General features: G+C 42.5%; 1 protein-coding gene across 11 annotated transcripts in view; it reads left to right on the top strand.

Moving 5' to 3' along the window:
• Window positions 1-269: 269 nt before the first annotated feature.
• Window positions 270-15,954, top strand: part of PPP4R1 (protein phosphatase 4 regulatory subunit 1) — a 90,129-nt gene continuing 74,444 nt past the window's right edge. For 2 of the 11 annotated variants that reach the window (XM_073331581.1, XM_073331582.1), the window contains exons 1-2: window positions 325-560; window positions 775-819. In XM_073331581.1, the coding sequence (XP_073187682.1) occupies window positions 554-560; window positions 775-819 (52 nt within the window). In that variant the 5' untranslated portion in view covers window positions 325-553. Of the gene's footprint in view, window positions 561-774; window positions 820-15,954 lie in introns of those variants that run through there. The other 9 variants (XM_073331586.1, XM_073331584.1, XM_073331590.1 and 6 more) reach the window with 8 other exon arrangements.

Here is a 15,954-nt window from a genome sequence, read left to right as displayed (position 1 = left end):
GGCAGGAGGAGGCCCGGTGCCAGGGCCCAGCGGGCGGGGTTGCGGGGGGTGGGGGGCAGGGCCGGGGCGCGCAGGGTGGGGGGTTGGCAGGAGGAGGCCCGGTGCCAGGGCCCAGCGGGCGGGGTTGCGGGGGGTGGGGGGCAGGGCCGGGGCGCAGGGCCCGGGCCAGGCGGCCGTTGGGCTGGAGAAGAAGTGCAGAGGCAGGGCCAGGTGTGAAATAGTCCCCGCGCCCGGGGGGCAGTGCCGGGGCAGGGTGCGTGCCCTGGCTGCCCCCTGTGGGGCCGGGCGGGTCCCCGGCCGCTGCCCTGGAGGCGGCTCCGTGAGTCAGTCAGCAGCGAGGGGCGGGGAGGGCCGCGCTTGTGTGACTCTCCCTGGCGGAGGCGGGAGCGGCGTGTCCGGCTCAGACCCCTCCCTCGCTCGCTCGCTCGCTGCCTGCGAGTCTCTCTCGGGGACACTCGGAGACGCCGCCAGCGGGCCCGGGCCGTACGGCGCCTGCCCTGCTCCTGCCGCGGCGGCTTCCATGTAGCACCGGGCGGGGGGGGCCTACGGCAAGATGGCGGGTAGGTCCCAACCGGCCTCCCGCGCGCCGGGGCGGCCCTGGCGCCGCCCCGCATCCCCGGCTATGCCCGGCCACGGGCAGCGGCCCTTGTGTGTGCGGGGAGCGGGCGGCTGTGGGGCGACGCGCGGCCCCCCCCCCCCGCGCATGGAGGCGGGAGGGGGCCGGAGGGGGGCGCGTCGAGGCGGCGGGGGCGTCTCATTGTGTCTTTCCCCTAGATCTGTCGCTGCTCCAGGAGGACCTGCCGGAGGAGATCGACGCGTGTGAGTATCGCCGGCTCCCTGGCCCCACACAGGGGCTGCGCCGCCCCGGGCGGGCGGTGGGGCAGGGCGGAGGGGCGGTGAGCCCAGGGGCGGGTCCATCACACGCGCCGCCGCCGCCGCCGCCGGAAGCTCCGGGCATGTCGGGGCCTTGGATGAAACGGGGCTGCGGGGCCGGGTAGGGAGCGAGTGTCTGCCCCGGGGGCTGGCACCGCGTACTGGGGTGCGGGGAGCTTTTTTTTGCGGTGGGTTTTTGGCTTCTTGCGTTCGATCCTGTGAGGAAATAGCTTAAAATGTGAAAGCCCACGTTGCATTGTGGGAGAAGGAGGAGGTGGCCATGCTCAGCTGCTCCTGCTTCGTCCCTACACGTGTGTGTGGCCGGCCGGCTGGCCAGCCGGCCAAAGTTTCCCTCTAATAATGTCTGCGTAGAGGTAGGGAAGCGGGGACCGGGGACAGGCAGGAGCTGCTGCGCTGATGGGTTGTGGGGAATGCAGTAGTTGGCAGGTGCTGCTGCCTAAGATTTCTTGGCATGTTATACTATAAACTCAAAGGCAGATTATTTTAAAAAAATACTTGCAGGCAGGTTGTGTTTTCCCCTTGTTTTAAGGTTGCTTGGCATGCGATGTACCGGGCTATCATACAGTTGATTGGATGTGTCATACAAATTTTAAGCTTTTTAGGCTTTTGTGTTCAGCACTGTACATATCTTAGTGAGAGTTTGAGTGTACCTTTATGTGATGGGCTGTAGCTCTGTAGAAACAGGATTTCTGAGGACTGATGCTGTGTTGAAACTGAGGGCCTTTCTGTAAGGGGCCTAACAGACATGTAAAAGGCAGTGTTAGGTTTGTTTTGGTGGTGATGTTGCATATGAGACATGGAAAATGAACTAACTTATATGCATTTCTTTCTTGAATCCTCTTCCTCTGGAAGGGATGGGAAAAATCTTAGTGTTTGAAAAATAATTAATCTTGTGTTGTAGTACTATAAAAGAAGCCTCAATATGCAATTCATCATTAGTAACGGGATGTATGCTTTGTTTTTGTTTAAAACAATAATAAATGCAGTGATGTGAAGTTTATGATAATAGCTGTGTCTTCAGCATATGTGAACTATAGAATGTAAAAAGGTTTCAGAGTAGCAGCTGTGTTAGTCTGTATTCACAAAAAGAAAAGGAGGACTTGTGGCACCTTAGAGACTAACAAATTTATTTGAGCATAAATGTGTTAGTCTCTAAGGTGCCACAAGTACTCCTTTTGTTTTTGAGAATGTAAAAAGTAATCTACAGTAAGAAAGTACTATTGGGACGTGACTATTAGAAAACTCTGGTTAAAGTGTAGAGCTGGAAACATTAAAACCAAGTTAACTCTAAGGTAGGGACGAACGAATACTTAGCATGTTATATGGTTAACAAATCCTTCAGATTTAGGCCTCAATCCTGCAACCTGCTTTGTGGGCAAACCCATTGACTTCAGTAAAGTCCGTACAGGCACAGGAGCCTGCCCAGAAGGAGCAGCTTTCAGGATGGGGTACCTAGGTCGGTGAAAATAAGCGTTTAAGAAATTTAAAACAGTGGAAATGTTTATATTAAATTATTTTTTCAACAGTCAAGCAGAATTTCAGTGTTACAGTCGCTGCAGGGTAATATTTGTGTAACACAATATATCAGCGTTTTGTCCTGTGTTCTTTCTGCTTTTTCATAGTAAACTACTTTTCAAGAGAGAGCCTCTCTTGTAAGGCTTAAAAACTGTTACAAACTATTTTTTTTTAAATTTAACATTCCTAGATATCGGATTGATGTGCCTTTAATCTGTGTGGGATATTTCTGTGAATAGTTAAGGAATTTTTAAAATGATTTGACGTATTACTTTTCCCTTTAAAAATGCAACTTTCTTGACTGCAAAAGACAAAAGTTGGATAAAAGAGATTGTAGGTCTTTTACGAGGTAGCTAGAGGAGAATATTGATATACTTTCACACACCACACACACTTTGAATCTTTGCTCTGTTGTTTCCAAAGGGAGATAAAAAAATCATGGACTTGCCTTAAAAAGAAGAAATAACAGTGTCAGAACTCTTGGGGATATAAGAATCAAAGATCAGACAAGAGCTGTCCTAGAATTCTGAAGGAAGTATTCAGACAGCTAATAAAAATATTCAAGACCTTACTGGGAAAGAGGGTGGTTCTGATGTATCAGAGAGGAGTGGATAATTATTTTTAGAGAAGAACCAAGAACCTGGATGAAACCAGATTACACGGCATAACGTAGGAAACAATTCTGTATTGTCAAGGGGACTAGATTAGATTATTTTAAAGGTCTTTTACAATTCTAACTTCTGTAGGTTTCAGTAGTTGTAACGTTGACTTCAGTAGTGGGATTATCCTTGATGTGAACCAGAGGTATACTGGGAACACACAGGCTCCCTGCGCTATACATTGGTTAAAAGGCATTGTAGATAACCATGGATCGGAATTCTTTGAACTAGTGGTGCTTTGTAGCCACAAGCAACAGCTGTTCCAGTCAATTTACAAACTTAATTTTATGAATTAATTGCAACACTTGGGATGGGGTTTTACGCTCAGGTGTGAGTGAACTGGAATCTACAAAGGCTTATACAAGAAAAGACAGAAAGCCATGATTGTAACAGCTGACCCAGTTCAGACAGTTGTGTTAACACCATCATACAGTGCAGTGGCTCTCATTTTTAAATTATCCCAAGGCCCCTCTTTCCAGCAACAAGCTGAGAACTGGTTCTAGGACATGTTTCAAAAGTCCCAGAATGCACTCAGGCAGTCTTGGTCATAAAAAGCTTGTTATGTGAATGCATCCATATAATTCTGTTAAAAACAGTCTTGTTTTGGATATGCTGAATTGTTCCAAGGATAAGGAAGACAAATGTTAACATATTATTATCCCTGTTGTAAACTATGGTATAATTTATAGGTCAACACAGTTATTTCATAAAAGGATATGGCAATCTAATAAATGTCTGTATGTTTGAAATGAGCTAAACTAACTGGGTGTCTGGGAAACAAAACTACCTAGACTTTTTGAAAATCTTTGATATTAGACCAATTAAAAAAACTTTGTCTATAAAAGCTGGCAAGTATGTGATCAGAAAAAAAAGGAGTGATGAAGAGTACTTGAGTATATAAAGAGCTCAGTTGGATTTCAGAGACATGAAAGTATGTGTTGATGGAACATGTGTGAATTAGGAGGTGACTAGTTAAATATCACAGCTTATTAGTGGGTCCAATTTTGCCCTTTCAGTGAACTGGAAGAAAAATGTTCAGCAAGCATGAAATGTTATGATTCCAAGCTGGGAAGTCTTTTTTTTTTTTTTTTTTTTTTAAGAAAAAGTACTATAACTTTGCACTGAATATGGATAGATAAATTGATTATGGAATTAAAAGTAGATATATTTAAGGTGAGTAACAAATAGTACTTATTAGTCCTGTTACAAAACAGCAGGAGAAAGCTTGGGGGTTAGTGGTAAATTAAATTCCACAGTGTTAAGACACTGTCAGATATAGAATATCTTTAAAGTAATAATTTTGTAGAGGATATATACTATAGTCCCTCCAGAATTAATTTTAAAATGTCCACTTAATCAAGGTCTTGCATGTTACTAGGCAGTTTGTGTCTTCCCTATGTCGTCATACCTGCACATCAGATAATATTCCTATTAAATATACGATTTTAAAAGTATTCTGTTTTTGATTTCTCAGACTTGACAGTATGTCTTTAACAGCAGGTGACACTGGGAAAATTTGCTGCTGCCAGGCATTCATTGATGGACATATAAGTCAAAGGAAATGTTTCTAGTACTTTTAAATGAGACTAGCAAAACTACTTTTGGATTACTTTTGGTGTAGTGCTGGTTGCTATATAGACATGGGGAAAAATACAATGGGTACACATAGAATAAGGCCCCAGACTATAGAATCTTCTTCAAAAGCTCAAAGATGAAAACTGCTATTCTTGTAAGAGCACACTTCATTAAAAATATACAGACAAATAGATGAGGCCTAAATTGTAGGTTTACTTGCTGCCTTTCTATATTGTGTCAGGGAAATCTCGGGGACCAGTCATTGAGAAACACTGGCTTAGAGTGTGGCGAATGGCCATCGGGAGATTACATTAAAAAAAAGTAATGTGAGTCTAATGTTTGCATGTCTATTTTTTAAAAAAATAATTAAATTAAAGGGAAGTGTCTCAAAATACTAGTAATGCAATAATGGAGTTTTTCACCCCTGAGTTCCCAGTTTGAATCCAGCCTCTGTTAGTAGTGACCTGAAAGTTTTACCATGTGGCTATTATATAAAATAAGGTTTGGTCTTCGCTGTGGGACTTACATTGACATAGCTGTGTGTCAAGGGTGTGAAACATCCAACCCATGTGTCGACAGTGCTAGGTCAGTGAAATGATTCTTCCATTGACCTACCTACTGCTTCTTGGGGAGTTGGATTATTTATTCCGATGGGAGAACTCCTCTTGTTGGAGTAGGTAGTGTCTATGCTGAAATGCTACAGCAGCACAGCTGTAACTGTGCCGCAGTGATGGTTTAAGTGTAGACATTCCCTAAGTTAGTACTTCTAGTTTTGTTTCAAGTAGATGGGTATCCACATCAAAGCTTGGACTAACTGATGTCTTTGGGCCACTTGGCAACTGTGCGTATGGAGACTGAATAGTAGTTTTCACTTCAGATCAGGTTGGTGATCTGTTGGAAGGGCTTGTTCGCACTGGTGCAACTTGTATTGCGTGTGTCTATTAGATAAGTGGAATACTGCCATCTCTTTGGTTTTCAAGCCAGCATCTGGCACAATCATGGAAAACACAAGTCAGTGGAAATAATGACTTTTATTTAAATTAATGTTTGCTTTGTGTTTTGGAAATTCAAATAGACTAGCTTGGACAATGGCACTAATCAGAGTACTGAAAAGCAAGCAAATAGCATAAATGATAAGAAGTAAATTGAAATAAATTTAAATACTCCTCCCAGTAGCTAAAAAGCCTGTAAGACAGTGGTGAGCAACCTGTGGCCCATCCGGGTAATCTGCTGGCAGGCCGCCACACAGTTTATTTACATTTGCATGGCCTGCAGCTACCCGTGGCTGCGGTTTGCTGTTCCCAGCCAATGGGAGCTACGGGAAGCAGCGTGGGCTGTGGGCCGCAGGTTGCCCACCACTGCTGTAAGATCATCCTTAAGCAGTTTTTTTCCAGTGCACATATCCAAGGCTTCACATGTCAGTACAAGAAGCTGTAATCAAAATTGTCATGATGCCAACTTTTTCTAGTTTGTTCATTGCTATGCCCATGATGTTTGTGTGTGTTCTGAAAAGATGCATAATTAGAATCCTGAGTGTGAAATCATAATAACAATGTGATATCAGCTTTCTGTCACATTTCTATCACTGCTGTCACATTGATGCCACATATGCACTATAAACTGGCATGATACAAGCACTAAATGTGGGTAAGTCATTGGAGTTCACCCTTAGCTACTCCCTCTGGTACACATGGTATCAGTAGGACCTGCTTGCACTGAGGCCTCTTGGTTCTTCCATATTAGTTTCATTACAGGGGAAGAGTTAACTAGGAGTCCTTGAGTTCTGTGGTGCTTTTAGCAGCTGTTTGTGTGCAGGGAGTCAGGAAATTAATTTTTTTTTTTTAAAGTTTAATTTCACTACAGGTAGGACTCAAGCTTTTTACCTGCCACTAGACATGTAGCACTAACTAGTGGTTACAGCACTAACCACTGATGCCACCAGAGTTCCTGCTAACTCAGCCCTCAAGGTGAGAATAACAGAGTGCCAGGCAGAGGTTAAGTCGCTAGTAATTCTGGTAGCATGACAGTAGTACATGTTTTGAACATGTTGCTAGCATTTGTACTAGCATTGTTGCTGTCTAAAGGTAGTACTCGGAGTTAGTATCACAATGCTGCTGTAATTCTAGCTACTGCTTTGTAGGACTGTCATGCTCATTTGGTAATATATTTGGTTTTTAGTGCTCAAAGGCATACTTATTAAGTCTCCAGTTTTCCTTGGACCAGACCTGCTTGGTCTTCTAATTTTTGGCTGCCATCTCTTGGGCTCCTGAATGCACGCCTGAATGTTCTGAGGAGTGGGAAGATCACCAGCAAATGAGGCTGAGGTGCGCCTTTCTCATACACTTCTAGTCTTTATGATCTCAACTGAGTTGCTCCAGTCCAGGGCTGAGACCCATGTTCAGGAGGAGCTGTGGGGAGAGGGATAGCTCGTACTTGGTATGACACAGGCAAATGAGGTCCCTTCTTGGTCCTTCACACAGATGCCACAACCCCCCCACCAGGGGGGGTCAAAGAGGAGATTATTTTCCAGCCTCCACCCCTTCCCTGCTGCTGATGCCAAGCCCCACAGCATTAAGCAAATCTGCTTCTTTTACCGCTACACCCACCTTGCCTCTCCTGAGTACCCCTGAGTTGCGGGCACTGGCTCCTTCTCTCTCCCTTTTCTTGTTTCCTGCTGCTGCTGATCACCCCTTGGTTATGGGAAACAGGTACTTTCCTTCCAAGGGAAAATGCTCAAAAGGAGAAGTGCGGGAAAGAGAGGGAAAGAGGCAGATAAGGGTGAGGGGAGACTTGTCAGAAGGGAACGGGTGAGCATGTGTGGCTAGAATGCTTCACCTCCACTTTGTCAGTAGGCAAAAGTAGAGACTACAGGATGCGGGGATAGCATACCTGACTTCCTCTGTGTGCAGTGGGGACTTTGTACGAGCTGTTGGGAGGAGCAACGTATGGCTAGTGACACAGCAGGGCCTTGTGACTCACAGCTCCCAGAGAGAGTGTATCACCCTAAAGGAACCAGGAGTATCCGGTTTCTGCTACTTTGGGGTGTGTAACATGAATGGAGTTAACATGGTTTTTTTAACTTGGTTTGGGTGGGACAGTGTCAATATTCTCTCAAAGTTTTTTCCATCCATGTGCGGAATGAATATTGTTATGTGCATCAATATCAAGGTGATGTGCACCACCAGTAGAAACAAAAAACATAAAATCGAGAGAGAGAGAGATTGATGTGTGTGCGCGTATTAAAAGAAAATGACCATAGGGATAACTACTCCAGCCAGGACAGGGAAGGCAGTTTACAATTCACTATTCAAAGAATAAAATTTAAGCACAAAGAGAGAAATAAAATTATGAAATGCATAGACCAGTCAAAAAACTAAAATAACAGCATTTTGAAAGAATAAAATTACAGAGAATATATGTACATTGCAGGAAGTACCAAGAAGTGTGTGTTGGGAACTGTGTGTGTGTACTGGCTGCTGGGAAAGTGTATGAGACTGCCATGTCTCTTTAAGCAGAGAGGCACTCACCAGTCTGAAGACTCCTTCAGTTGCTCCGTCCTGCTCTTGAGCCCTGTCTGCCCTCCCCTGCTCTGTGGAGATGGGATACGTGGGCAGCGGGCAGGGGGACACCCTGATATCAGCACCCCCCTTGGCTCTGCACAGCGAGCAGGACGGTCCCGGGAGCAACTAGCCAGGTGCTACAAGGCAGAGGGCAGGAGTAATGCGGCAGCAGAGCAGCCGGGGGCACCTGAACATAAGTCACTGGATGTGCGCGGCTCTACTAATCAAGTGTGCTGCACTTGATTGACTCTTGGGTGGCCATGCATCTGCGTAGCTTAGAGGGAACACTGGACAGTGCATTTTCCCTCATGACCATGGTGCCTTAAGCTCAAGTGTGTAAATTCATCTTTTGCTTCAATTTCACTAGGCCAAAACAGGCACCAAAATATCTTATACATTTTTTTTACTGACTTTTATAGCGCGCCTGTCTCTGCAGCAGAACAGCTAATATTGTGGTGAGGGCTGAGAGAAGTGGTAAATGTTTTTTTCTTTATAAATAAAAGCAAGTGGAGTGATATATATTCATTACTACTCAGTTAAGGCATACTATAATTTGCATAAAACCTCCAGATTTCTGGACCCTCAGGCTTAGCAGATACGGTAAGGTCAGATACCAAAACAATGTCACCATTAACGCAATTAATTTCTATATGGAAGTTATTCCAGATTGTTTGAAATTATTGGGTGACGTGACTGTCCTCCCCTGGTAAATGTATCCATTTAGGTGCTTTTGTGGTCCCTGTCACTATAGTATGCAAGCATCTCCCATATAGTTAAAAATAGAAATAACAATATTTGCTTCCTCTCCAGGCTCTAGGATAGGTAACTTCTTTAGTTTGTGTGTGAGGGAAGAGGGTTACAGGGGAAACCTTATTAAGGTAGAGGTAAATCAAAGAATTGAGTTCTGCATTTAATTCTGAAAGTGGTAATGGCCTTGACCACTTCTGTCTTTTGTAAGAGTGAATACTGTAGGCTAAATTCATCTTAAGTGGCAGTTCATGCATTCACAAGTCTCGTCCTATTGGTCAGAGTTTAGGCCTAGTCTACGCTAAACTTAGGTTGGCCCAGCTGCGTTGCTCAGGGGTATGAAAATTCCAAACCCCTGAGTGAGATAGTTAAGACAACCTAACCCCCAGTGTAGACAGCGCTAGGACAATGGAAGAATTCCTCTGTTGACCTAGCTGCGTTCTCTCAGAGAAGTGGATTACCTATGCTGGTGGGAGATTCTTCCTATTGCTGTAGGTAGTGTCTACACTAAAGCACTACAGCAACACAGCTCCAATGCTGGATCTGCGCTGCTGTAGCATTTCAAGTGCAGATAAGCCCTTACTCTTTGAACAGAATATAGGACGTTATGAGTGCAAGAAGGAGTGATCTTCAAACTAGCTAGAGCCGGTCCCTTGAAGGACTTTGGATATCAGGATAAAGATTTTGAACTTGATTATTTGGGGCATCAGGAGCATTGAGGTGATACTTTCATAGTCATTTGTGTTGCAAAGCAGATCGGCAGCTGTATTTTATAGGATATGGCTCTGTTCCTAGGTATAGAGACCAGGAATGCATAGATTACTGTGGTTTGGAATTTATTCAAGATTGTTTATAAGTGGTCCCTTTTATGCTCCCTTTTATTTTGTAATTTTGCTTAGTAAAATTACAAAGCAATCACAATCTTATTCTTAGCAACTTACTGCCAATATTAACATCAACAACAGGTGTTGAGGTTGCATTTGCCTTTCATTTGGCTCTACTGTAGTCTAATTTGGTGGAAAATTCATGTGTTCCCTAGAAAATCTTCTTGCCCATTTTGGTAATGCGACCAGTATCTAAAACAATGAAAGGCATCTGGATCAGGCTGGCCAGGAGGTGAAATTGGTCTCTTCGGTGTATTATGTGAGATAGCTATACATACAATATATATTTATATCTGTCTATCTTTCTAGCTTTATATATCATAACAACAACAGTCTACTTAACAAACAAGATCTCCCTATTATTTAAATATGATGATCAGTTAATTTGTAAGGGCACGGTAGACCAAGAGAATGCTATTGGGATACAGAATGGAAAATGACAGATGTAAAGGTTAGTTTCAAATAACATTGTCAGAAGTCCTGATATACTTTACTGTTGTATGTTGCATAGCTTTGGAAATTAGAAAGACATTGCACACCCTGGAACACCTGCCTTCTGGTTCCTGAGTTACCATTATACAATGTGCTCTCTGAATCTTCATGAGAAGCTATTTTGTAAGGTGGAGTACATAACAGGTGTGGATAAATTAAATTTAGTTGTGTCTGTGCTACAAAAAAGTCTACTGTAGTAGAGCCATTTTTGTGTATCTCAAAAAAATGTGGCGGTGAGCAGTCAGAGTGGGTTTGGCAAACATGGTCTTATGCCCAGATATGGTCAAAATGTTTTTTGAAAGTCATTTTCAAATCAAGATAGTAAGAGATAGGAGTGAGTTGAAAAATTAAGTAACTTCTGATCGTTGGTTATGGTGAGTTATTTATTTTTATGTTTTTAACGGTTACATGGCCTTCTGTCCTATCTATAGTACAGAGACAATGTAGATGAGGTTATGTCTTTTACTGGACCAACTTAAAAGATAGAAGATACTATCTAACCCACCTTGTGTCTCTAATATCCTGGGACCAACACGGCCACAACTACACTGCATACTATCCATAGTCCAGCTTTTTAACCTCAAGTTTATAACCAGTTAGATAACTGGTTGTCTCTAAATGTAGTTTGTTTCAACACATAGCATGGTTAAAGATTAGTTAATAACTATGGCTGCTAACAGTGTTAAGTCCTTGTTGTAAGACATGGATATACGGGACATTTTAAAGAGAATCCCAGCATACCTTTAGGTGCTGTACAGAGATATATATATAGAGAGATCCTGCTCCTGAAGAGTTTATAATATAAGTAAAAGAAACAAAACAGACAAATAGTGGAGGGAAACAGGTAGAGAGGTGAAGTAACTTGGCTAAGGTCACACAACAGGTCAGTGACAGAGGAGATCTGGTTTCTGTTCCTGGCTGACTCCTAATCCAGCTCTGCCTACTAAATCCTGTTGTCTCTCCAGTGGTGCTCAGGTGATGTCAGCATAGTTTTAATTTGCTCTTCAAAGCAAAGCATTTGGTCATTTTGGATGGTTGTAGTACTAATGTGGACAGAAAGTGCTGGCATTGGAAGTATCCCTCCCAGTACTGTCCCACAATACCTCTCCCACTACTCAGAGGAAATTCTGCACTCTGGGTATATGATGTTTCATTGAGATTTCAGTTTTCCTTAGCCCTTCTTGTTTCACTTGTCAAATGTAAGCACTTACATCTTTCAGGAAAAAAATAGCACAGGGAGAAGATGGGGAACTGTGCAGGGACCACCACAACACAGTTCTTTTGCAATGGCTTAGGATGTGTTATGTGTGGACATGGTGCTTGGTATACATCTGAAACAGGACAGCTATTGTGGATGCAATGTTCTGTTACAACTTCTATAAGTGGTGCTTGGTTTCTGCATGCAGTATTCAAGATGTGGGCATACCATGGATTTATATAGAGGCAATATGATATTTTCTTTTTATCATCTGTCCCTTTCCTAATGATTCCCAACATTCTGTTCACTTTTTTGACTGCTGCTGCACATTAAATGGATGTTTTCAGAGAACTGTCCACGGTGACTCCAAGTTCTCTTTCTTGAGTGGTAACAGCTAATTTAGATTCCATGATTTTATACGATATTTTCCAATGTGCATTACTTTGCATGTATCAACATTGAATTTCATCTGCCATTTTGTTGCCCAGTCAGCCAGTTTTGTAAGATCCCTTTGTAACTCTTGGCAATCTGCTTTGGACTTAACTATCTTGAGTAGTTTTGTATCACCTACAAATGTTGCCACCTCAAGTTTACCCCCTTTTTCAGACCATTTATGAATATGTTGAACAGCACTGGTCCCAGTAAAGACCCCTGGGGGACACTACTATTTACCTCTCTCCATTCCTAATCTTTGTTTCCTATCTTTTAACCAGTTAGCGATCCAGGAGAGACCTTCCCTCTTATCCCAGGACAGCTTACTTTGCTTAAGAGCCTTTGGTGAGGGACCTTGTCAAAGATTTTCTGAAAATCGAAGTATGCTACATCCACTGGATCCCCCTTGTCCACATGCTTGTTGATCCCCTCAAAGAATTCTAGTAGATTGGTGAGGCATAATTTCCCTTTACAAAAACCATGTTGACTCTTCCCCAACAAATCGTGTTCATCTATGTCTCTGATAATTCTGCTCTTTATGTTAAATGTATAAGAACATTTGTATGTTAACATGGTGGTGACGATAAACAGATGCTAAATATCTGGATTTTTAAAAAAAAAATTCTGATTATATATTCATGCACTTTTGTGATGTTCAAGCTATCTTCTGCTTTTGCCTTGACTCCTTTTTGGGCACCCCCCCCTCTTTTTTAAAAATACGATGTTTGGTAGACTCTTGCCTTAAGAACCTCATTCAGCTTGTTGCCAAGGGAAATTGGACTAGAAGTAGGGGGTGGTGTACCAGATTCTTTATATAGTAATACATTTGTGTCTTATAAAGGGCTTGTCTACATGGGGACACTGACTAGAATAATATTTGCAGATAGCTTTCTTTGTGAATACTTAGTTCTGGAATAACAGAAGCTTATTGCAGAAAAGCTTATTTAGCAATAGCGATTCTGGTAAATTTTCCTGTGTAAATAAGCCCTAAGTAGTCCCATTTTATTCTGGATCAACAGATGTGTTCTCTGTTGTCCTTTTTCACTCTTAAAGATGCAAAATCACATCGTGTTAGATTCCTCTGTCAGTTCCATTACTGTTCATCTGGCACAGGAACTGTGAGGCAGAAAAGTTTCAGTACTTCATAGAACTCTTGAATGTGTCTGAGAGCAAAAACCAGGAAAGTGAACAGTTTAATATGACAAAAGATTAGCGTTTGCCCTCCCACAAAAATATTTTGTCAGGAAAGTAAATTAGTAATCTCAGTGTGAGATAAATCTGAAAAGTTGATTAAAAATACAGATTAATTACAGGTAGCTGATTTTGGATTAAGTAAATATAAATCTTTTCTTCCATACTGAAAATGGAATGGTCCACCTAAGACATGGGTTATCACACTTTTTTTGCTGGGTTCCCCTTCAAAAATATTTTAGGCTGTGATGACACTCCCCCTTAAAAAAGTGATAGCAAATTAATGTACATACTAATAGGAGCATTGCCACCCTTACTTCTGCGCTGCTGTTGGTGGTGGTGCTGCCTTCAGAGCTAGGTGACCTGAGAGCGGCAGCTGCTATACCCCCTTCCCTCCAGCTCTTCTTCCCCAGGCAATATTTTTTTGATCTTGTGACCCCACTACAATAGCCTTGTGACCCTCCCCCCCACCCCTTTTGGGTGGGACCCCCAGTTCGAGAAGTGCTGAACCAAGCCTGCTTTGGGAGATGTATGTGGCCTACATGGCATAATCAAATTCTGCAGTATCTCAGCTTTTATTTTATTTATTTACTTATTTATTTATTTATCTACTTAAAATTTATTGCCCTCGTGGTTGCAAAGTTCCAAATATGCACCAAGTGTGAAGCAGCGTTGCGTTCCTGAGTCTGTAGATAATCTGAAACAATAACCCTGGCAGCTCTGAATTCCCTTATCCCCCAGTGAGATTAATGGGGGTGCTGGCTCTAAAGCCTAACGGTGACACATTACTGTGTCATTGCTTATCATTTTAATGATGAAAGTCAATTCCACTGCCTTCCATAGGTACATATACGCAGCAAATGAAGGTTTGACTGTAGTGTGGGTAGGCATACCTGCTGTAGTTTTAATCTAGCCCGTGCAGGTAGTAAGGAGTGAAGATGCTTTGGCTCAGGCTAGCTACCTGAGTCTGTACCCAGGTTCCTTGGCGGGCTTATACTAGGGTGCTTACCCCACTGAAGCCCAGGAAGCAACATCTTAACTTGCATCCGATGAAGTGAGCTGTAGCTCACGAAAGCTCATGCTCAAATAAATTGGTTAGTCTCTAAGGTGCCACAAGTACTCCTTTTCTTTTCACTACCAATGTTATCTGAGCTAACTAGATTAAAGCTAGCATGGGTATGCCTTTCTGCATTACAATCGCATCTTCATTTGCTTTGAAGACCTATCCACAGATAGTAGGAATTGGCAGTCACTGCAACAAAAGGAATGCAAAGGGGGGAAAAAAGGAATGTTCATGCATGTGCGTATACACACACATAGGAAGGAATGGAAATTAAGGTTGAGCAGTGGTAATACTAATGCTAAGCATGTTTTCCTGAGCATATTTTTGTGTTAGTGATGCTGAATGTATCAGTAAGATCTCATTATCAAATAATAACTGTAAAGTGGGAGTTGTGCCATAAATTGAGTATATTATGTAATTCTGAATCTCTAACCTGGCTGATGGACCATAATTTAGCCCTCAGTGCAGAATGAGTTTGAAACTCTTGAGCTCAGTACTTTTCTTGGTTCTTTTTAAATTGACAGTTATGACAGGTTCTTCTTAGTATGCTAGTTCTTGACAATTTAGTCTGTGAATTGACAAAGTGACTCAAACTACCTTCTCTTTTAGGTATTGCTAAGGATTTAGATTTTTGACATGATAGACCATAACTGCTTCTTGGAAACCATTATTTTCTCATACCTTCTGGCTCTCACCATTCACCTTGATTAGCTGTTGTTTGAAATCATTTAAATGCTAATATTATTGACAGTTCCAAGAAACACTCAATTGATGTCAAGCCTTTGGGCAAACGTCTCACTTTTTTGGTAACTTTGTAATTTAAGTGTGATGTGGATGTACAGGGGTGCAAATTAATTGGGTATTTTGGAGTTTGGAACAGTAAGGCCTGGTCTGCACAAGAAAATAGGTCACCATAACTATATTGCTCAGACGTGTGAAAAATCCATGCCCCTAAGTAGTGTAATTAAGGTGATCTAAGTCCCTGTTAGACAGTGCTAGGTTAAGGGAAGAATTCTTCTGTTGATCTAAGAAAAAAGAAAAGGAGTACTAGTGGCACCTTAGAGACTAACCAATTTATTTAAGCTTTCATGAGCTACAGCTCACTTAATCGGATCTGTTGATCTAGCTACTGCCTCTCAGAGAGGTGAATTACCTATGTTGATGGGAGAACCACTCCTGTAGGCATAGGTAGTGTCTACCCTGAAGCGCTACAGTGGTGCAGCTGCAGCAATTCAAGTGTAGACAAGCTCTGACTAAAATTTCTTTCCCTATCTTAATTGTTGAGGTTTGTCTCTGTCTTGTCATAACTTCGTGAGTACTGTAATTGGCATAGAGTCTTATGGGGGTAGACAAAGCCTTGGTAACAAACAGGCAGAAGCTTTTCCTCAGTTTCATACTACCCTTAAAGGAGAGAGAGGGAGGAATCCCCCTTTGCCCCCTCCTCCCTCAAAAAAAAGAAAAAACACTCTTCATTTCAAAGAAAAAACACTCTTCATTCTGTCTTTATACATCATCAAGAAGCAAAGATCACAAGCTAAAACATTTTTTCTTCTTTTGAAGGTCACCTTTAACCATGTTTCACCCAAGTTTCCATCCTGGTTCAAACATGCTTTCTGTAAAGGCATTAAGCTGTTTGTCTAGTGTATTAGTATTTAAACTGTTTTCATTAGCTGTTTGAGTGAACCTTTTCTGAACGCCATTTCCAGTAGTGCTTTGATTTCCTAAATGTAGTCAAAGATGGCAT

Source organism: Lepidochelys kempii, chromosome 2, assembly GCF_965140265.1.
Source record: "Lepidochelys kempii isolate rLepKem1 chromosome 2, rLepKem1.hap2, whole genome shotgun sequence".
Classification (NCBI taxonomy): Eukaryota; Metazoa; Chordata; order Testudines; family Cheloniidae; genus Lepidochelys; species Lepidochelys kempii.
The sequence above is the reverse complement of the archived record's forward strand: the minus strand, read 5'-3'. Positions and strand labels throughout refer to the sequence as shown.